General features: G+C 35.9%; 1 protein-coding gene across 3 annotated transcripts; it reads right to left on the reverse strand.

The window, feature by feature from the left end:
- Nucleotides 1–1,452: 1,452 nt before the first annotated feature.
- Nucleotides 1,453–10,256, reverse strand: Clec5a (C-type lectin domain containing 5A). 3 transcript variants are annotated; one of them, XM_046434125.2, is made up of 7 exons: nt 10,059–10,255; nt 9,504–9,602; nt 8,524–8,583; nt 6,820–6,879; nt 6,357–6,493; nt 4,673–4,779; nt 1,453–3,151 (listed from the first exon to the last, which is right to left on the reverse strand). In XM_046434125.2, the coding sequence occupies exons 2-7, from the start codon at nt 9,580–9,582 to the stop codon at nt 3,037–3,039; spliced, it is 558 nt and encodes a 185-aa protein (XP_046290081.1). In that variant the 5' UTR covers nt 9,583–9,602; nt 10,059–10,255; the 3' UTR covers nt 1,453–3,036. The 3 variants fall into 3 exon arrangements, with proteins under 3 accessions (XP_046290081.1, XP_046290082.1, XP_046290084.1); XM_046434128.2 differs by having other exon boundaries at nt 3,022–3,151; nt 4,677–4,779; nt 10,059–10,256; XM_046434126.2 differs by lacking the exon at nt 8,524–8,583.
- Between the last annotated feature and the right edge of the window lie 13,625 nt (nt 10,257–23,881).

The following is a 23,881-nucleotide window of genomic DNA, read 5'->3' on the forward strand; positions in this document are numbered from 1 at the left end:
CTCAGGGTTGAGGTGAATAAAAGAATAGGACAGTTGTAGTTTTTTGAGGTGATGGTTGAACATATAGCTGTGAATATATAAAAAAATTGAATTGTTCATTGCAAATGAGTGCATTTTATGGCATGTGAGCTATATAAAGCTATTAAAACTAGATGTAGTAATGTTAGTTGGTAGGGAAGTGCTATAAAAGAAAGAGAAATAGGAATGAAAGAAAATATCTTTTAGGGGGAGTGTTGAAATTATAAGGTTGTCAGGGAAAGATAGAGAGGGAAAGATTGTGAGATACTTAGAAATCTGTGAAATACCATTCCAAGCATGGTGAATAATAATAAATGGAGAGATCCTAGGGAATACAAAGGCAAAGATGCTGGAATGGAGAAAGCAAAGGAGAATGTAAGGGAATATGAAAATGGAGAGAAGTAATGGAAATGTAGATCATATTCAGCCTAGTAAGTAAGCTTTTTAAAGACCTTTACTTTTTCTAATAGTGAGTTAGAAAACTATTTCAGAGTGACACAGCTTTTTCTGTGTAAGAGACAACCACAAAACTCCAATGGAGTACAGCGATAAATTTTATTTCATGAATAGTTTCAGCTGACCTAGGCTAGGCTTAGCTGGTGGTGCTGATGACCTCAGATAGGTTTGTTGATGAGTCTAAGGGTTGGATGGGGGTTGACTGACCTTGGCTAGGCCCACATAGGTAGCCATGAAAAGTATGGCTTTGATCTCCATGTGGATTGACCACAGAATTTTTGAGGCACCTTTCTAGGAACTGGACAGATTTTTATTTGCATATTATAAGTGAGTACACAAGTTCTGAGAAACTAATTGGCTTGCTTACATTCAGCTTCTAGCAAATAGAAAAGTTACTTTTTGAATGAAGATCTCAACTTCAAGTCCTCCGCAAAGTGCATCTACTAATGTTTATTGCCATTAAGATATATAAAGAGGATCTATTTTCATATGTACAAGAATTTTGTGAGATGAGTATCATTGCCCCATTTTATAGGTAAGGAAATTAAGAAATATGTACAGATTCACACAGCATATTAGAAGCAAAATCAGAACTTTAACCCAATGATTAACTACATATTCATTTTTTAAAAACCCTACCACTTTTGCCTAATAAACATCACATTTATCCACCCTCTTGAGGATACTGAGACCCCTCTACAATAAAGACTTTATATCAAAGTCCACATGTCTCCTGCATACTTTATAGTCTTATCCTTACCCCAACTCAGTGGCCTTTTTCAGAACTTGCACAGAAGTATCTTCTTTTCTTTGGGGAAATTACTAGATGTCTACATTTCCTGGCCTTTGAAGTTTGTTATTACTCTGTCATAAAACAGAAGTGTGGCAATTACAGTTCTCTTTTCTTAACATAGAAGGATTGTGATTTCCTTCTGTTTTCTGAGTTCTGGGACTTACCTGTGGTTAGAATTCAGTTGATTCTTTTTTTTTTAAGAGAGAGAGAGAGAGAGAGAGAGAGAGAGAGAGAGAGAGAGAGAGAATTGTAAATATTTATTTTTAAGTTTTCAGTGGACACAACATCTTTATTTTATTTTTATGTGGTGCTGAGGATAGAACCCAGTGCCCCGTGCATGCCAGACAAGTGCATTACCACTTGATCCACATCCCCAGCCCTCAGTTGATTCTTTTTTTCACTGTAGACTCAGCCTTTCCCTGCTCCTCTCCTGTGGCACTTATTTGTTAAAACCACCAGAGAATTTGTATTTCCACAGGGTACTAACATAATTCTGATATTTGTTCCATTCCAAACTCAAATTATTTCTGATAACCTCCTTCAGGTAACTTCTAACAACTACTGTTATCTCATTTGTAAAAATTCTAAATGACTATGCCAATGAACCAACAATTATGAAACCTAGGAATTTATAAACAGTACTTAGTGTTGTAATAAAAGATAAATTTTGCAGCATTTTATTTCGATTAATCATATATACATTAATTACTGTGATACATTGTTACTAGATGCAAATGGTAATAATTTCCATTAATTTTATATGGTCATCCCCATGGTTTAACTCTTATTACTGAAGACAACAGATTTATCTTTTTTCTTTTCATGTCTTGAGATGTGTGAATATTTGATATTTTCTTATAAATATAGAGAACAGCCAAGACTTTTCTACTTTTTTCTTGCTGCTTTTCTAGGATGACCAAATGAATGTCATTTTTCCTTTCATGTGATTTCTATTTATCCCTGGTACTCTATTCTTTCTCTCTGCGTACCCTTTGCCTCCATCCAGTGTTTTCTGCATGGCCCTTCTCTTTTTCCTCTTTGGCCAACCTGACGAATGGTGGGTCAATATGCTAACCAGTGCAAGGTTTCTTTTTGTCAGTAGGATATACCTGGTATCTCATGAATGGAATGAAAGAATATGCCGTGATCTTTGGGGCTTAATTGACATCAAGGAAGATGAGTCCACTTTTCTTCCACCCACTCTGTCCTCTAAATGATTCTAATACCTGTTCATTCTACAGGTTCTCCTTGGTGTATGTCATGTCCAATGAGGATAAAACAAACTGTCAACAGGCTAAACCTTGTTGATCAGTCAGAAATTCTCAGTTCTGTAGAAACAAACCTCATTTCCATACTTGTGCTATTTTTATAAAACTGACCCTATCTCCTGGAGATGGCCAACATCCAGTCCTTTAGAATATAGAATATAACAGTTCATTATCTCAAACAGACAAGGACTTTTAACTAGATGTTAAAGGACAGATGGAAAAAAGAACCATTAACTAGATGTACTGTGGGAATCCAAAAAGTGTCACAAGTTTGACTCTCATAGGAAATGTGGTTGGGTGGAATGGCTCAGAATGGAGAGTTTTCCTGGTTGTATATATGTAAGTGTATGTATAAAAGTGGATGGTCCGTTAGCCCTGGAGCTCTGCCAATGTCCTGTTGAAGACTGTCACAGGGTTTTGATGTTCTGCATTTCCCAGACCAGTCCTGATTGTAACTATTCTCTTTTGTGTTTATTTGTTTTTTGTCACAGAGAACTGCAATCATTCAGGATTCTTCTCACAGATCCAGCGGTAGCTGACGTCACATAATGCAGCATCGAAAGTCTTTGTTAGGCCTATGGTGACACAGTTGAAGTTCTGATTCTGATGGGTAATACTGAAGGAGAAAAGAGAGTGTGGTCAAGGCTCATTATTTCAGTTTTGCCTTTTACAGATTTCAGAATCTAATGGAAGTTTGATTGACTGACTAGTTAGTTTTACATATACTCCTCCTCTGCACTGGGCCTTCCGTTTCAACTCAGACCACGTCTTCTAAGCCAAGCTTCCCTCAGTGCAGCTCTAAACCCCACCTTTTCCTTTTAATTATTCTCTTCTATGAGTACTCATAGAGTTCCAGAATTTTGGACTAACTCACTTGTCTTTGGTCAGAAACATCTTATTGGTGGTCTCTTTTACCCCAGAAATAATGTTTTCAAGAGGATTTGTGTGTAGGAGGAGGGTACTAGGGGACCCAGGGCCTCAGGCATTCTAGGCAATCATTCTACCACTGAGCCACATTCCTAGCCCTAGAAATAATATTTTAGTATTATAGGATTGTTTGTAGCAAGAGTATAGAAAAAAGTAGGAAAGAAATTTCTTGGCTTTAGGAGAATCTTGATGATAGTGTCTGTTGGCCCACCAGTTTTTCAGTCATTCAGAGTTCTCAGTCTAACTGCAAAGACTCTGATTTCATGGAAAAGATGAGTTTTGAGCTCAAGTAAATATGGAATCAAACTGTGGCTGTATCATTAAGTAGCTATATGGCATTCAACACATTTCTAAGCCTTTCTTATGTTCAACTGTCTGTTGAGCTTTTTCTATGGCATCTTAGTGAATACTAAAGGAAATAATATAAGTGCTTAGCATTGAGTTAGATATTAGAAAAAACTGAATACGGGGCTAAGGCTGTAGTTCAGTGGTAAAGTGCTTGCCTCCTACGTGTGAGGCACTGGGTTTAATTCTCAGCACCACATAAAAATAAATAAAGATACCATGTATTCATCTACAACTAAACACACACAAGAACAACAAACAAACAGAAAAGAAAATACTGAATAAATATTAATTTTCTCTCCTCTGTAGGGAAGGCCAGCTGTAGGTTGGGGATTGGACTTGTTGACTCTCTAACTCAGCATTTTCATATGAGCCCTGAGAATATTATGGTTTCTACCAAAGTTTATCCCCATGGAATGATTCATTGGAGATATCTCTTTTGAATTAGAGGATCACAGCTTCAAGGAATAGACAAGTTGCCTTTGATATATAAAGGATCTACATCTAGGAAAACTTGTAGGCACTTAGAAAGAACATATGATGTGTAATTTGGAGATCTATGAGATACAGCAAAAAAATTGCTATATATATGTGGATTTGTTTGGCTCTTACTCTGAACAAAATTATTTACTATATGAATACTCTTCTCTCATCTCTTCTATTTTTTATTATGAAAAATATTTGATATTTTCCCCTAATGAAAAATTTATAGGAAATGTGTTTATAGGACTAGATGGGTTGAAAGAAAGGAGAAAACTAGAACAAGGAGTTGAGTATAAGTCTTTGAACTATTTCAGGATGAATCTCAGGTGTGGTCTTTTGAGGCAAACCAAGATCCCCAGAACAATGCAGGATATTCACATACTTGCCATTGAACACTGAGTTGTTGATCCAACGCCACTTTTTCTCTGCAGACTGGTATGTTAACCCAATAAAGTACTTCTCAGCATTTGCAATGTGCTGGAGATACTCCTAGAAGTTAAAAAAGAAACAAACAGTTCAACAGCAAGTCCTTTACTGCTGCTTTCCTATAGGCAATGGGAACATGACTATATTTTATTCAGGGAACTAAGAAAGCTGTTAGAGATAGGAGACTGGGTATCACTGGCACTTGCTATTAACCCTAGAGAAGAAGTTTTTAAGTTTTGCAGGCACCAAGATCACCGAGAGGACTTACAAAAACACAGATTGCTAGGCTTCTGGTTCAGAAGGACTGGTGTAGGGGATGCAGGATTTATATTCCTAGAAAATGACCTAGGATCACACTGAGGGAATGGGGAAGGGAAACTGTACAGTCAAAACCAGGTAATTTCATATACATCTTTTTTTTTATTTGGCATGCCCCTCTGCATAGAATTATTTTCATGGTCAGAAATTCTATATTCCAAATGAGGTTGAACTAGGTGATCATGAAATATGTTGACTTGAGAGTCACCAGCAGTCCACTGGCGTGATGAACATTTTCTGAGGTTAGTATGAAGCATGGAGAATGCCAAGGATGGAACTTGGGCAAGTAGAGGGAAAGAGCCATCAGCTTCCGGTCTCATTCTCTTCTCTCTTCTCCCTTTATTTCCTCTTTTCTCCCCTCTGCCTTGCTCCTAATTTTCTACTGGAAGGTGTCTTTTTTGTTTCCACCTGGGTTTTTGGCCCTAGAGAATCTACAGCATTATGATTCTCACCCCAAATCAAGAAGACCCTCTTTCAAATTTTTCTCAACCACAGGAGGACTTTTCAGAGGAGGATGGAGAGATAAAGGGGAGAGGAGACAAGAACAGTACTTATAGCACAGTGCCTCACATCCAGGAAATGCTTAGATCTGAAGAGAAGGTAACTATAAACTAAAATACAGTGTGGCCTAAAGTTGATTAAAGCATGGGTTTTGTAGTCAGAGGGATCTGAATTCAATTTCATGTTCTGTCATTTAGATGTATGATCTTCGGCATGTTATTTTCTGTACCCTAATTTACTCATTTATAAAATATAGATAACAGTACATCCTCAGGATTATTTGAAGTAAAAGGAGATAATAAACAAATTTTGCATAATGTTATCTATATTTATTATCACAATAATAAAATGCAAACACTATTATATGATTCTTTGCTTTTAATATTACTAATGTGGTTGATTCATATCTTCCTTCTTCACTGTGTAAACTGGAATGATACATTAATATCTTATATCTGTGAAGTGTTCACAGATATAAGATATAAGTAATTTTAAAATAACTTTATTTGCATTAGTTCTTTGGTCATTCTCGGCAGTTTGAGTGCCTTGGCCCATCCCTAGGAAAGTAGCCTACTGCTGTGTCTTATTGGAAAAAACACAGAGTCTGAATTTCTTGCTCAGATGGAGCTAAAGAACTTGCCCACAGCTACCAGGAAGTCTCCCAACTCTAGGTTCAGAACAAGGAGTTTGAACCTTTCATCCAGCCACCTCTCCATTCTTTGCCAATCACCCAGCCCTGCTCCACTACATTGCCACCATCTCTACCTACTGAGGCTGCTGTGGGAGGGCTGCTTCACTGTACCATTCCCCAGCCCTCTCACCAGTTTCTCTGGTGTGTCGACAATCGCCAAAGTGGATCCTTTTGATATACAGTCATCCCTGCTCTTGTTCCAAGACTGTTCAGATGTGGACAAGAAAAAACATCTTCTTTGATGAAAATCCCAGGCTTTGGGGCAGACTGAAGAGATGTGGGGTGAGTTGGGAGAGAGAGAGAATGAATGAGATTAGTGGACTAGAGTGTGAACCCTGGAATTGAGTCATAAAATAATGGGAAGTCATAAAATAACAATTATATTGATAGAAAAATGTTCTCAACCCAGGAAGAAATTTTATCCAGTCTGGTCTGTTTCCTTATGGAGAACACTCAGGGGATAAATTAGAAGGACTTTATGGCTCCTTTAAGCAAAAGTGCTCTATAAGAAAGGGTGCCATGAGAAAAGTCTGTAAGAATTTAGTACATGGAAACCTAAGGGGTGGTGAGGAGGTTAAAACCATATGCTTCACCTGTTCCGTATCTGCTTGTGGGCGTTAAGCTGTTCTTAGTACTCCCAAAAGATGGTGGGACTGAAATGGAGAAGAAAATCTAAAGGTTACTGTGTGGTGAATATAACTTGCAATCATCAGAGTACAGGCTGTCGGGTCCCTGTGACTATTTGTGTCTGGACATTGGGGATGACAAAGGGTACTTGGCCATTCTGAGAATTTTCAGATACTTTTTCTCTTTGAACCATACATCTAACTAGTACCATTATTTGTCATGCTCAGCACCCAAGTCCTATTTCATGTCCCCCTTCCCTTTTGGGGGTATAGCATTCAGTATAAATGCTGGGGGCAGCAGGGGAACAAGAAATGGAAGAGTAATGAAGGAATTTCGTATTCCAGGGGAACATTTTTGCTCTTATGTATGCCTTTGACAGTGTTATCCCTCAAAAAAGTTGTTTGGAGCATTTCCACCTTCGACTCCACACTGCATCTTTGTGGTGCTTGGTGTCTTATTAAATGCTCTACAAAAATTCTTAATCCTGCAACTCTTGGATGCTTCTCTCAGCACTTTCTCAGCTCTAAGGATTGTGACTAACAGGAACAAATTTCAGGATCCTGGAGGTATTAGCAAACAAGGAAGCAGGTGAATATTCCAGATATTTCCTATAAGCAGAGAAGGGTCCATTATTAATACGTATTAAATACAACTAGGGGAATTTATGGGCTTCTAAGAGGTCTCATCCCCTCACCTCCCCAGGAACACTGGCAATCTTAGCAAGCAACTGCAATGATTTGTAGGCTGGCTGTTCAAACCTCTTCTCAATGACCTACTTTTGCATTATGGATAAAGACCACTTTAGTTTATTCAGATACCAAATTGTTTACTTAAAATTATATTTATAAAACAGACATTACTTTTTAATCCGTTTTCTGTTCCACAAGACTCTTTGTAATATCTAGTAGCTTGGGTTTCATCAGAAACTACTTTGGGATTATAACTGAAGGAAACCAATACATATTTCTTGAGTATTTTCTTCATTGGGTGCATCAGTTGATACAAATACAAATAAGAAATGATCTTTTTCCTAAAGATGTCTTAGAAACAGGTATCTTAAGAGGAAGCAGAGGGCAACTTTGGGAAAGGCTTCAAGAGGAGATGGCTTTAATGGGAAGAGCTTTGTCCTACTTGCCTTGTTATTCCTGTGCAGCTTCTGGTATTGTGTCTTTTGATTTATAGATGATGACTGATTAGTATCTCCTGTGTTAATTATTCTTCTATGTTTGGTCTAGCATAATATTTGGCCCACAAAAAAGAAGCTTAATATCAAAATTTTGAGTGGTACATAGTTTCTTAATAAACATTTCTTGTGCACTGTTTCAGAGTCTATGAAGCACATTGACATTATATTACTGTGACTCCATCCTCAGGAAGAAAACTGAGAATCATATTTTCACTCAGGGGCTGGGGCATAGCTCAGCAGTAAACCATGTGCTTTGCAAGCATGAAGCCCTAGGTTCAATCCTTAGCACCATAAGAAAAAAATTGTTTTTCCCTAAATCTGGTTTTGTTTTTTCATCTTTAAAAGGAAGATAATTAATTAAAAGGCCTTTGTGGACCACTTGTGCAACCACATTTCTTGGGAAAGGAGACCTTGAGGAAAGTCTTTAAGAATTCAGCACATAGAGGCTGGATGGTAGAGAGGAGTGTACTATTGTGCACGTTACCTGTTCCATAGCTGCTGGTAGAGTTGAACCCATCATTACTTGTGTTAAGAATCTGCGGGGCTGCAAAGAAAATCAGCTATTGGCTCAGCCCAAATGTGGATACACAATGAATACAACAAGCAAGCCCAAGGGCATGCTAGAGCACCATGATCATTAATGGGGAATATTGAACTCTCTGACTCAGGTCAGTGGACATGTGCATGTTTTTGAAATGTCTTTACTGACTCATATTTCTGTTCTTCTCTCTTAAGTGGTAGGAATTACACCTTCAGATTGGGTCACGAGGAAAATACCTCTTACCCAACTCAGGGACCTACTCACATTTCCTTCCTCATTCATTGTCTCCTCTGGCTCAGGGACTGGAGAAGATTCTACTTGTTTAATTGCAGTAAAACTTTTTTTTTTGATGTTTTTATTTGTTTTTTATTTTTTTTTTTTAATTTTTTATTGTGGGTTGTTCAAAACATTACAAATTTCTTGACATATCATATTCCACACTTTGATTCAAGTGGATTATGAACTCCCACCTTCACCCCATACACAGATTGCAGAATCACATCTGCAGTAAAACTTTTGATATGAGGTATCTTTTCCTAATTAATTCATTTGGATGAATGAATTTATGTGTACACATAGAGAAATTTTCCCTCAGTAAACACAGCCTTACCATTGCATTGAAACTGTATTTTCAAATTTTAGCAACAGTAACAAGGCCTGCTAAGTACTTCAGCTCAGATTGCCCAGCTAATACTTTAGTAACAAAAACTTTGTGTAGGTCAGTTCTTTATCTCCAAGGTAGACCCAGGAACCTGGCCCGCTGTGTATGCTGGAGGGTAAGATAGGGATTGTCAGTTTTCTTCATGCTGGTTAGTTGCCCTCAGGTGGACATTTAACTTTACACTCAACCCTGCATTCTAAAATAAGAGTAAAAGAGCAAAACAATAAGAAGGCTGGGGGTAAGAGTTTGCTTCAATACTCACAATACAGTAGAAATAAGGTCACTCCAACAGATTTAAGCACCACTACGATAAGCCCATAGACTATCATGTGCCAGTTCATAATGAAGGGGTTTCTGGAGCCTGTGGAAATCAGAGTAACACCATCAGAATCTGCGGATATGGCTGCTTCTCTTGAGGACTGAGCTCAGCCCAGGGAGGTGTGGAAGGTACGAATGCCGTTGACAGAAGAAGGAAACCCAGGAATACCCAGAACATGCATTGTACATTGTGCTGTTAGGGATGATTGACCTTGGCATTCTCCTTTCCTTCACTCATCTGTTAGCTTTGGGCCTTCGCCTTGACCCTATTTGTGCCTCCTAAACTCTGTCTGAGTTAATCTTCTGTATTTCAAGAATTCTTGGTCTTGAAATCATCCTTGCTTCCAAGGACCTTACTTTGTAGCCTTGGCCATACTGACTTCAGTTGTAGAAACCTCAGTCTTCAATATGTCAGGGATAGATGACAGAACAGGATTCTCTGAGGATCTGGCGTAGGGGAGGAGTCAATAGTCTACACAGAGGGGACAGAAAGACTTACCTGCTCTCTCTTTGGAAGGCTGGGCTGGCTTCCAGGTGAGGGTTTCCTGGTGGCGTAATTCTTGCTGCAGTGGGAAGGAACCCTGTCTTTTAAGAATACGTTCCTTCTGCTCAGGCAAAGCCTTCCTTCTTCACGGTCTCTCTTCCTGGCAGTATCCCTGAGCAAACCCTTCTTCCTGTTCAGTATTGTGGTAAAGAGAGCAGGCGGGGCAAAGAGAGGAAGGTAGCTTCTAGTTAGGCAAGAAGAAGATTTCTGCCAGGGAAGTGGTCATACAGGGGGACGTTTCTAGAAGAATTTAGAAAAGCAAATATGTCACCTTTCCTTTGAGTCTGAATTCTCTTTAAATACAGTGTGAAGAAAATATAGTAAAATGTTAGCAAATAGGGAATCTGAGTAAAGTATATTTAGAAATTATTTGTATTCGCCTTATAACATTTCTGCAAGTCTAAAATTATATCAAAATTAAAATGTTAAGAAAAGAAACGTAGTGGAAATCACTAATATTAATGAGCAGGACCTTGTGTAGTCCTTTCACCCTGTTCATTGTCAGCTCTGCACAGTGCCCTTTATCATGGGCTCCTCTTCTTGGGCTCCAGCGGCTCACCTTCTAGGACATGTGGTGACTGTTCAGTGTTTCTGAGCATAGATCTCTGCTGGATACAGAGAATGGGGAGAGATGAACAATGCTCAAGTCTCATTATCAAGAAATCATTATTCCATATTAAACTTGAAGTTTTCCTCTACTATAAAAGCTATATTTGTTCATTACAAAAAATGGCTAAAAAATATTGACGAACAATTGAGAACAATTCAAAAAACTTGTTCTAATTAGTTATACATGACAGTAGGATGCATTTTGACACATCATACATAAATGGGGTATAACATCTCATTTTTCTGGTTATAGATGGTATAGAGTTATACAGGTCATGTAATCATATATGCACATAGGGCTCCCTTCACTCCCCCGCTGTCTAACCCAAAGTACTTCTTCCCTAGCACTTCCTACTTATTGTGATTAGCATCTGCGTATCAGAGAAAACATTTGACCTTTGTTTCTTTGGAATTGGCTTATTTCACTTAGCGTGATATTCTCTGGCTCCATCCATAATTTCATTCTCGTTTATGGCTGAGTTACATTCCACTGTGTGTGTGTGTGTGTGTGTGTGTGTATCTCACATTTTCTTTATCCATTCATCTGTTGAAGGGCATCTAGGTTGGTTTCATAGTTTAGCTATTGTAAATTGAACTGCTGTAAACATTGATGTGGTGCTATCACTGCAATATGCTGATTTTAAGTCCTTTGGGTATATACTGAGGAGTGGGATAGCTGGGTCAAATGGTGGTTTCATTCCAAGTTTTCCGAGGCCTCTTCATACTGTTTTCCACAGTGGTTGTACCAATTTGCAGTCCCAACAGCAATGTATGAGTGAAGCTTTTCCCCCACATCCTAGCAACGTTTATAGTTACTTGTATTTTTGATAATTGCCATTCTGACTGGAGTGAGATGCAATCTCAGTGTAGTTTTGATTTGCATTGTTCTAATTGCTAGAAGTGTTAAACATTTTTCATATATTTATTGATTTCTTAATCTGTGAAATGTCTGTTCAATTCTTTAGCCCATTTATGGATTGGGTTTTGTTTTTTTTTAAGTTATTTTTTTTTTGAGTTCTTTTATTTTTCCTGGAGATTAGTGCTTTACCTGAGGTACATGTGGTAAAGAATTTATTTCATTCTGTAGGCTCTATCTTCACAATGCTTTCTATACTGTGAGGAAGCTTTTTAGTTTGATGCCATCCCATTTTTTTGATTCTTGATTTTACTTCTTGTGTTTTAGAAGTCTTGTTGAGGAATTTAGTTTCCTAAGCTGACATGGTAGAGATTTGAGCCTACTTTATCTTCAGTTAGGCTCAGGGTCTCTGTTCTAGTGCCTAAGTCCTTGATCCACTTTGAGTTGAGTTTTATGCTGCTTTTATTCTTATTTGTATTCATGATAATTTGCATTCTGACTGGAGTGAAATGAAATCTTCATGTAGTTTTTATTTGCATTTCCTTGATTATTAGAGATATTGAACATTTTTTTTCATATATTTGTAGGCCATTTGGGTTTATTCTTTTTAGAAGGGTCTGTTTTGTTCTTTTGCCCATTTATTACGTTATTTGTTTTTTATTATGTTTAGCTTTTTGAATTCTTTATGTATTTTGGGGTATTAATCCCTTGTCAAAAGAGTAGCTGGCAAAGATTTTCTCCCATTCTGCAGGCTCTCTCTTCATGCTCTTAATCATTTCCTTTGTTGTGCAGAAGCTTTTTAATTTGATGCCATCACACTTAATGATTCTTGGTTTAATTTCTTGAGTTTTAGGGGTCTTGTTAAGGAAGTTGGGATCTGTGCCAGTATGATGAGTGCAATATATTATACTATTATTCCACACAAGTACTAAGCAAACATTAGAATGAACAAAAAGAATATAGACATACAGATATTTAAAATAGGCTATATTTCATTGACTCTGAAGTACACATTAATTTTCACTTAATAAAATCTCTGAATTCAGGATATATCATAATCAATGATAAGAAAGCATTGTACAATGTTGTCCCTAAGTATTGATGGGGGATTAGCTCCAGTAATCCTTCTCCCATCTACACATATTCCAAATCTGGATGCCCAGATACTTATATAAAATGACACAGAATTGCATATAATCTATGAAGTCCTCTTGTATTCTTTAAATCGTCCTTAGATTAGTACAGACACAATTCAAAAATATATTTTTGATTGGCAGTTGAATTCACAAATGTGAAACTCATAGATACAGATGGCTGACATTTCCATTGGCAGATATTTTTCCCTTAGTGATATATAACATAATGGGGTATCTTAAAAGTGATGCTTTTTAGATTATGTGACATATTATAATGAAAGAATACTATAAAATTAAGTCATTATAATTTTAAACTTTATAAAATAGTTAAATACATATACAAATATAATTTACTAAAATTAAGAAATGAAGAGCTGAAGTGCCCTGGCAAAAATATGGTCCTAAGATTTTTGAAAAAAATTGTAAGGCTTAATAAGCTGCAAGAAACTGTTAATTGTAAGTGGCAACTTCCATGATAAGATTTGAAATAATTTTAATTTTTTTTAAACTTATATCCAGTAAATTCTCATATTTATAGAGTATTAATATGTTGTTTTGTTGAATATCTCCTGGCCAACATCTCTTCATTCCCTCCTCTACCCTGACCCTCCCTAGTCATGGGTAAACTCTGTCTTACTTTACTTCTGTGAGAACCTATTTAGATGTATGAGTGAAATCATATGGTATTTGTCTTTCTGGGTCTGGCTCTTCCCACTTAACATAATGTCTTCCAGGTTCATTCATGATGTCACAAATGACAGGATTAAGGCCTGAGGACTTGAACTATATCTGCAACTTTGGAAATATTAGACCTCAGTGAAGCAACAATAACCAGCAACAATAACTCAGCGAATAACAATCCAATCTCTGACTCTTCTGTGACTGTTCATATTTTTTATGTTACTGAAATTAATCCTCCATTATTTATATTTGCCATTTAGTCTAAGCCAGGCCATTCTAAGGATAATCTTGCTTTCCTTGTCCATAACTAAATTAAGTATTTATGCCTTCTCTCTTTGTCTGCTCAAAGACTTAATTGTGATGTAGGAGGGGATGTGGCTGGGGGAAGACATTATTTGCCTACATGGGGCCCAAGGTTCCATCCCGAGCACTGTGAAAACTCAAACAATAACAACAACAAAACAGTAAACCAAAGTGGGCGAGGATATAGCCAGGCCTCTAGAACATTAGGAACAAAATGAAGCTAGATTTTGCTGTGTCATGTTTTTGTTGTGATCATTTCTGCTTGTGATAGAGACTATAGCAGAACCACAGAAACTGCTGGATTTAACCACTTGCAAATTTTTCTTGGCTCAAGTTAGGAAAACATCAATGATAGGCTTAAAATAAAACTATCAAATATGGTAAGGGGCAGGGTCATGGAAACATAATGGTTGGAACCTGAGGAGGAGCAGTTACCTTTAGATGGAAGTAGTTGTTCTCAGAAGGGAGGTTCTGGGAAGGCAAACAAACAATGTGTGTGTGTGTGTGTGTGTGTGTGTGTGTTTCTACATATGCATGCTATTCCAACCATTATTACTACATTTGCCCACTTGTTCCTCTTAGAACTTTAGTCTTCAACCTTGCCAACAATTTTCCTCTTCTTTTATAACCCAAATCAAAGCATATATTTTTCTGGCTAGTGTCTCTTTTAATGATCACAAGTCTAGTTTATGGTTCTAATATCTAATGTGAATTTCAGTTCTTCATTTAAAAAAATCTGCTACTATTTTCCAACTAGGTAATGTGATGTCAGTCAATTTGTTATAACTCTCAGACTATGTTACCATTTCTTCCAAACTGGAGCCAACTTCCTCTCTTAACTTCTTCATTTTTGTTAGTGATTGTGTCATACCACCACTCCACACTGAAATCCTCCTTAATTCTTCCTTCTTTTTCAACCACTGAATCAGGATGCTAGATGATGATGTTTTTCCAAAGCTGTCTCATATCTGTTGCAGCTTCTTCATTCTTATTGCCACCTTCTTGAATCAAGACTCTTTTTATTGCCATTGGAGTACAAATGTCTCAAACCCTTTGCCTCCTGTTTTTCAGATCAATCCTGTGCAATGCTATCATTTGAAACTTTATAAAATCTCTGTTGTGATCATGTTATTTCCTTATTTCAGTTTCTATTAAAACCACTAACATGAAAGGCCTCAGCACTTAATGAGTTGGCTCCATATTCTGACTTTCATGTAGCTATATAGAATATACCTGCTCATTCCTCTAATCCTTTTTTATATACTGTTTACATGAATTCTGATCCAAATGCTGCTCACACATTTTGTTTATGGCAATGTCTTTGATGCCTAATTAATTGTAGCCTCTTATTGCTATTTAGAATTTTCTATTTGTTTGTATGTGTCCCTCAGTTGCTGTCCCATTACTGTCCTGTATCCTTCCTTCACCCTTGTCAAGTGCATGAGGATATAAATCTAGGCTAGGGTTGTAGCTTAGCATATGCTAAGCCCTGGGTTCAATTCCTGGTACCTGGGGTAAGGAGGACCTCAATGGAAAAACTAATTTCTAAGGAAACCTTAAAGAGGCTTGCCTACTTAGAAAGAAAAAAGATTTTGAATGGTCTTTCTCCCCAGAACCTTCCCACTATGGACTTATTTGGCTCAGGTGTGATCCCTACAGAGGGCAGTCTATTGGGGGGTCAAAAAGTCTTGCTGTCCTACTATATGAATATGTGTCAATACAGGGGCAAACAAGTGCTAGTGGTGTTGAAATCTCAAGATGGGTTCCCTGAAGAATCAGTTTTGATTTTTTTTTTTTTGGTGGGGGCAGGTACTGGGGATTGAACTTAGGGACACTTGATCACTGAGCCACATCCCCAGCCCTATTTCATATTTTATTTAGAGACAGGGTCTCACTGAGTTACTTAGAGCCTTGCTTTTGCTGACGCTGGCTTTGAACTCTTGATCCTCCTATCTCAGCCTCCTGAGCCGCTGGGATTACAGGCGTGCCCCATTGTGCCAGGCTAGTGTTAATTCTTAATTGAATTAAGGATCAGGAAGAGACTAGAGGTATAAGAGTTGTGTTTAAGGTATGGGCTAGATTTGGACAATGAATAAGTTATCAAAATAAGTGATCTCTGAGGTCTTCTTTGGAATCCAGGATATGGGCTGATGGAGAACTGGGTCCTTGTGAAAGTTAAGTCTTTAGTGCTAAAATGGTTAGCACACATGGTAACAGTAGGCTTCCTTTCCAGATCCAGGATTAACAATCACAGGCAGATTCCCTCCCTTGAAATACACAGGATTTTAGAAAGCAATATTTTTTTAAATTGTCAAAAGCAAAGAAAATATTTAGGTGACCTCACACTAATCTCTTCTTCAATTTTTTTGAGCCATCTGATGTCATGGAGGCTTTGGGAATACAGGTATAAAATGTAGTAAGGAATTGGAGAGGTAGATGAGAAGAAGATGGTAGTGCCTCTTGAGGCCTTGCAAACATAAGCAATGATTTCTGCAAAGTTCAAGTTGGGAGTTGTGTACAGCTTTTTCCCCAATTAAGGAAAGTGGCCACTTTTCTGGACAGAGTGCTTGGTTGGTCTAGAATCATGGCTGTAAATAAGAGACCCAATTGAAAGGGGATACTGGCATGTGATTTACTTCCTTCTGTCACATTTTTTTAGCCTTATAAAATCAGCTCTTTTTCTAACATTCTGAAGTATTTCTTGAACCACGATTTAACACTTAATTTTGCCTTATTGTTATAGATAATATTAAACACATGTAACTCTTGCACTAAGAATTTTTTGAGGGCAGGATCCAAAGGGCTCATGTAAAGTAGTTGTGTATATTCATTTCATTTCAAATAAAAAAGTCAAGTTGTCAAAATTATCAGACTCTAGATAGGATACATACAAGAAATACACAACTAGACACAGTATAGTCAAATTTCTGAAAATTAAATTAATTAGACATCTTAGAAACATCCGCAGAAAACAAATATATTACAAGTAGGAAAACAGAGAATTGTGATTTTTTTTCTTATGAAAAAAAGTTCTAGTGTGGAGCACAGTGGAATGATAATTTGAAAATGATAAAAGAGACTGGGTGAGGTGGCATGTGCCTGTAATCCCAGCAACTAAGGAGGCCCAGGCAGGAGAATCACAAATTCAAGGCCAGCCTTAGCAACTAAGCAAGGCTTTAAGCAATTTCATGAGACCCTTTCTCAAAATAAAAGATAAAGAGGGCTGGGGATGTGGCTTGGCAGTTAAGTACCCCTGGGTTCAATCCCTGGTACCAATGGAAAAAATAAAAATAATAAAAAACAGAACAAAACACAGAAAACATGAAACATGTTAATCTGTAATTCTATATCCTATAAAAATAACTTTCAAAATTAAGGATTCAATTAAGGTGTTTATATACACACACACAACAATGCAAGGGAATTTGTAGCTAACAGACTTGTACTACAAAAAATGTTAAAGAAAAATTATCTGAAAAAAGAGAAATGACACAAAATAAAAGCTTTGATCTATAGAAAGAACCGAAGAGTACTAGAAATGGTTACTATATGGACAGGTATAAGCAACTATCTCTTTTCCCTTAGTTTTGCTTGAAGATAACCAACTATTAAAGCAAAAATCACATGTGAATTCAAAAGAGCTGAATTCATTGTTATTTATTATTCATAATAATGTAATAATAACTCATTATTATTACTCTGAAGCAGAGTAGAATAATGGTTCTAGGTATGAGGGGATTTGTGGGAAAATGAACAACATAGTAATTAGTAACAATGTATTCTTGAAAATACTAAAATAAAAAAAAATTAAAGAGAAATATTTAAACCTTCAATAGAAGATTTCAAAAGGAATACTAAAAAAATATTTTCCTAAAAGGAAGTCAGGAAAGAATGAACATAGGACAAAAACATATGGAACAAATAAATACCAAAACGTTGTCTAATCATTTCAGTAGTCAAAGGGCTGTCGTGGGAAAATAGCAAAAATTATAGCTAACAATATTCTTTCCTTAATAGACTTCTTATTTTTTAGATGTCTGACGCTTTCATTTTACAGAGGCTTTGAGTGCAGTCCAGAGAGATATGAGTCTGTAGGAATCACGTGGTTTCTAGAACCTGAAGAGAACACAGGTGACCTATCTCTGTCAGTTGTGCTTTCACCAATGTGATGACCTATTTTTTTTCTTTTTGTGTATTTTTTATCTTTTTTATGATTTAATTATCTATTTTATTTTTTCCATATTTTTATTGGTAGACTATAGTTGTACATAATGGTAGAATTCATCATTACATATTTGAATATATACACAGTGAGTATAACAGTATAATTTGGCCAATACCATTGTTTGGTGAAATATACAAAATGTAATTTGCTATCTCAACCATTTCGAAGCGTACGATTTAAGGTGTTAAATAATTTTTATGTTGCATAACCATCATCATCACTCAGCTCCACAATTCTTTATATTTTATAAAACTAGAATTCTGTCCCCATTAATAAATCCCCATTCGCCTCTCCCCTAACCCTTGGCAACCATCATTAAACTCTGCCTCTGTGATTTTTAACTACTTTTAGTATTTCACCTAGGTGGAATCATACAGTATCTGTCTTTTTGTAGCTGATTTATTTCCCTTAGAATGATGTTCTTAAGGTTCATACATTTTATATCATATAATAGTATTTCCTTCATTTTTGAACATGAACACTCTTCTGCTGTATGTATATACCATATTTGGCTTGTCTATTCACTGTTGATGGGCACGCTGGTTCTTCCACATTCTAGTTATTGTGAATAATGGTACAATGAACATGGTAATAATTAGTCTCTTCTTGACCCTGTTTTCAAGTCTTTTGGTCAAATGCCCATACATTCTATTGTTGGATGATAGGATAATTCTATTTTTAACTTTTTTAGTAACCACCATACTGTTTTCAGGTACCTATATATCAATCCATACTGTGTATCAATTGATGTACTAGTTTATATTCCCACCAACAGCACACAGGTTCCTGTTTCTCTACATCCTCAACATCACTTGTTACTTTATGGTTTTTAAAAATTATAACCATTGTAATATGGTTGTTCATATAGTTTTGATTTTCATTTCCCTAATGATTAGTGATGTTGAGCATCTTTTCAAGTGCTTATTGGTGATTTATTTATCTTTGGAGAAATGTCTATTTAAAGTCCTTTGTCCATTTTTGAATTGGATTTTTTTTTATTGTTGGATTTTAAGAACTCTGTATAAATACTAAGTATTAATCCCTTGTCAGGGGTAGATGATATATGGTTTACAAATGTTTTCTCCCTCTGTGAGTTGCCTTTTTTACTTTGTTGACATTGTCTTTCAATGCACAAAATTTAAAAATTTTCAAAATGAATTCCAATTTGTATATTTTTTTCTTTTGTTATTTGAGCACTTGATGTCATAGCCAAAAAATTCATCTTCAAATTCAATTGTACAGCTTCAGCCATATGCTTTCTTCTAAGGGTTTTCTTGTTTTATATATCATATGAAGGTCTTTGATCCCTTTTTAAATTTTTATTCCTTTTAATTTTTTAATTTGTTTTAGTTAGTGATACATGACAGAAGAATGCATTTATGCACTTTGATATATCATACATAGATGGCATATAATTTCTCATTTTCTCCCTAATTTTCCTTCTTGGGATATTAGTGTGGGTAGGCTGGGCTGTAGGCCTGGAGGTGAAGTGGTGCTAAAGAAGCTGGGCTGCAGGTGGGCAGCAAAGTAGCTGGCTATGACCGGGTACTAGTTGTATTAGGGCCTGGGACTTGATCCTGAAGGCCCGTGGCAAGGCTACGTGCTAGTCCAGGCCAATCTGGTATCTAAGGGGCATGTGGAGCAAGTTGGGGCCTGGTCATGTCAGGGGCCCAGTTGTTCTATGCTGGGTAGGTTAAAACTGGGCCCTGGAACCTGTGGCCCAGACATGAAGTTGTGTGCTGGACCAGGCAGGTCTGGCAGGGAAGCAGCTGCCTAACACACAGTGATGGGAGGTTGGGAGACTGGCACCTGGGGAGCCAGAGGGCTATGTTGGTTCCAGGACTGTTGCTGGACCTGGTGGTCCCAGGACTGGTGGATGCTGGACTGGGGAGGGAGCCTGAGTGCAGGCTGGTGCTGAGACCCAGCGAGTGCCTGCCCTGGTGGGCCCCAGGAATGGGATGGGTGCTGGACCAGCTGACTAGGCAAGCTGAGAGCAAAATGCCTTCATACCCTCTCTTCCAACCTTATGACCCACTACTGCAGGCCTTGCCAGTTCCTGCGAGTTGCAGGACTCATGGAGCTGAGAAGAACCAGTCTCTCTCTACCATCTCTAATCTGTCTGACTTTCCACAGGTTTGCTAGGCTCAGACAGGCCCACATAGACCTAGCTGCAAACTCAAGAATCTAGTTTCTGCAGGCTCCACCACAATGCAGTCCCAAGAGCTCTCTGTGGACTACTGATAAACTCTGGTGGTGAGTTTTTTTTTTTTTTTTTTTAAATATCTGATTAATGAGTCAATCAGACTCTGCTTCAGCTAGGACAGACTGCCCCTCCAGTCTCAGGATTTTTCACTCTAAGCCTTGGAGAGATGTGGTATTCCAACTGTTTGAGTTTTGGGTAGCTGAGCTAAGAGAAATGCTGCCTCATGCTCATCTGTCATCTTGTCCCTGGTCTACCTTCATATATTTTGATGGTCCATCTTTAGGTCCATAATGTATATAATTATATCTTTTAGTCATATTAAACCTTTTATTAATATGTAATATCCTTCTGTTTCTTACAATTTTTAAAATTCACGCTCTATTTTGTCTGATGCAAGTATAGCCATTTGATATCACTTTTCCATACATAGCAATTGTAGGGAATGCCTTTTTTCCATTCCTTCACTTTCAATCTGTATTTGTCATTGGATCCTAAGTGATTCTCTTGTGACAGCAAATAGCTTGATCCTGAGATTTTGTGCATTCTGCCAATGTCTGGCTTCTGATTGGAGAGTTTCACACATTTCCTGATGGAGGAAGAACTTTCATCATTTCAGTTTCTGTATGGATTATCACATTTCAACTTATTCCTTCATTACTGTCTTCTTTTGTATTTATTAAATTTCTTTTACAGTAAAATGTTCAAATTTCTTCCTTATTCCCTCTTTGTGTATATTCTATAGCTATTTAATTTTGGGTACCAAAATGGAGATTATGTTTAATATTCTAAAGTTATGGCATTCTAATTTGAATTTAAGTTGGCTTAAAATCTTATGCTTTGTATCCCCTTCAACTGTTGATGTCATAAAATTACATCTTTATACACTTTATGACTAAAGTATAAACCAATAATGTTTAAATGTATGAGTCTTTCAAATTATGCAAAAAACAAAATGTGGAATTTCAAGGCATAAGTATGATACTAGTTTTTGGATTAATAATTTTTAATGTATTAAATCCTTATTCATGTAGAAAACAAAGAAGTAGAATTATTAACTGTTGGTTTAATAATGCTAGCTTTTATGATTGCCTATGTATTTACATTTATTAAGACCTTTATTTCTTCATGTGGCTATCTAGTGTCCTTTCATTTCACCCTACACTGCTCCTTTAAGTATGTCTTTCAGCACAGGTCTAATGGCAACAAACTCCCTCATCTGATTATCTGGGAAGGTCTCAATTTCATCCTCAGATTTGAAGGACAGTTTTGCTGGATATAGTATTCTTGACTCAACAGTATTTTTAAAAGCACTTTCCATATATTGACTCATTGCTTTTTATTAGCAAATGTTTTGCAAATAAAAAGAGCTTTTTGAAAGCAATTAGATAGGAAAGTTAACCAAGCAAACAAAGCATATGAGCGCTAGGGTGACTTTATTAATAATAGTAAAGGTAGACTTCAAAACAAGTGTGAAAGTTAAAAGGGTCATTCTGAAATTACAAAAGTGTTAATTCACCAAATAGATATTCTAGTAGTAAACATGTATTTATCATCAGAACTTCAAAAAGGATGAAACAAACACTGACAGAACTAAGAGAGAGGTAGACAAAGTTACAATTATAATACAAGATATTTTATACCTATTAATATTTGAGATAAAAATGAGTCAAAAAGTCAGTAAGAATATGGAAGCTGTCAGGGACACTACCAAACAACTTGACCTAATTGATAGTTACAAAGCACTGCACTCAACAACTGCACATTATTTTCAAGTACACATGAATAATTCACAAAGGTAGAAAATATATAGACTAAGTTTCCATAAATGCCAAAATATTGAAATATTATAGAACATGTTCTTGATGATGATAGAATTAAATTATAAATCAGTTTTAGTAAGATGTCTAGTGAAGTCCTAAATTCTTGGAAATTAAAAAAAACATTATAGCACATGAGTTAAACAACATATATAATTATATAAAATTTCAAATAAAATAGAAATGAAAATGCAACATATTGAAATTTGTGGGATGCAACAAAGAATGTCTAGAAAAAAATGTAAAGCATTATATTTGAGCAGAAAAAAGATTTAAAACCAACTATCTAATTCTCTTAAAAAACAAAAACAGGTATAGAAATTAAACCAAAGAAAGTAGAAGGAAGATAATAAGCTGATTTCTTAGAAAAATTAATAAATTTTTAAGTAACTAGTTAGAGTGATGTGTTGAAAAGAGACCATACGGTTATCAATATTTGGAATGAAGTAGGAGGTATAAAACAGATACAATACACAATAAAATGTTAATAGGGAATGCTATATGATGAAATGTATGGCAATAAAGTTAAAAACCTACATAGAATGGACAGATTCCTTAAACAATATAACTTATCAAAATAAATTCAAGAAAAAATTGGATATCTTAATAGTATTATATCTACTAAATAAATTATACAAAAATAAACCTTCCTAAATAGAAAATATCAGGCCTACATGACTTCCCTGGTGAATGATATAAAAAATTTAGGAAGAAATAATACTACTCTTACACAAAGAATAAATAATAAAATAAGAGTGGAGAAATGCATTGATTTAGGAAGATTACAAAACACACAATTAATATACAAAAATCAATTGCATTTTTATAAACTGGCAGCAAATAATTGAGTGAAATTTTAAACAATTAACATTGTAAAATATTAAATAATGATAATTTTATAAAAAATTGCTCTCCAAATACAAATATTGAGAGAAATTAAACAAATAAGTGAAGAGATATTCATGTTCATAGATTGTCAGACTGAATGTTTTCAAGAAGTCAGTTCTCTTCAAAATGACAGTCAGATTCAACCCAATAACAATTATAATTCCAATAGGAGAGTACAAACACACACAGGAATACACAGACAGACACACATAAATTTTCCCAAAATTTATTCATCAAGTTTAGTGAAATATTTTGAAAAAGAAAAAAGTAAATTTGGAAAACTCACAATTCTTGTTTTGAAACTAACAAGCAATTTCTAGTAATCAAGAAGTAAAGTATTGGTTAAAGCTAGACAAATAGATGGAACATAATATAGAGACCAGAAAGAGATTCATGCATGTTTAATCACATGATTTATAACAAAGACATCAAACAAATTTATTGAGGAAATATAAATTCTTCAGTAAGTGATGCTGGGCTACCTAAGAAGACATTCAAAAAATAAATTTCAACTCCACTTAGCATTGCACACACAAATAATTCAAGATGAGTTACAGTTCCAAATATAAAAATGAAAAGGCAATTAAAATTCTAGAGGAAATAATAGGAGACTACTTTTGCATTTTAGAGGCAGGTAGATGTTTCTTCGAAGGAACATAAAAAAGCATAAATATTAAAGATTTAAAAAAGGTCAGATGTAAAATTCAGAATGTGTGTTCATCAGCACACTATTAAGAAAATGAAAAGGCAAATCAGAGTTTGGGTTAAAATGTTATATATATATATATATATATATATATATATATATATATATATATATGTCTTATCTCCAGAATATATTTATTTCATGCACACACACAGGCAAGTATGTATATTTGTATATATTTTGCACACTCAATACAAACATCTACAAATCAATAATAAAAGAGAACTCAATATAAAGCTATGAGTTATATTTACATAAATTGTGTAAGTATATAATATGCATATATAACACATACACATACAAATCCTACAAATGAATAAAGTCCTTCAAGTAAGTAATAAAAAACTTGGTATT

This window comes from Marmota monax, unplaced genomic scaffold (assembly GCF_021218885.2).
Source record: "Marmota monax isolate L192 unplaced genomic scaffold, Marmota_monax_Labrador192_F-V1.1 WCK01_AAM20220418_F8-fsc00122, whole genome shotgun sequence".
In the NCBI taxonomy this organism is placed as follows: Eukaryota; Metazoa; Chordata; class Mammalia; order Rodentia; family Sciuridae; genus Marmota; species Marmota monax.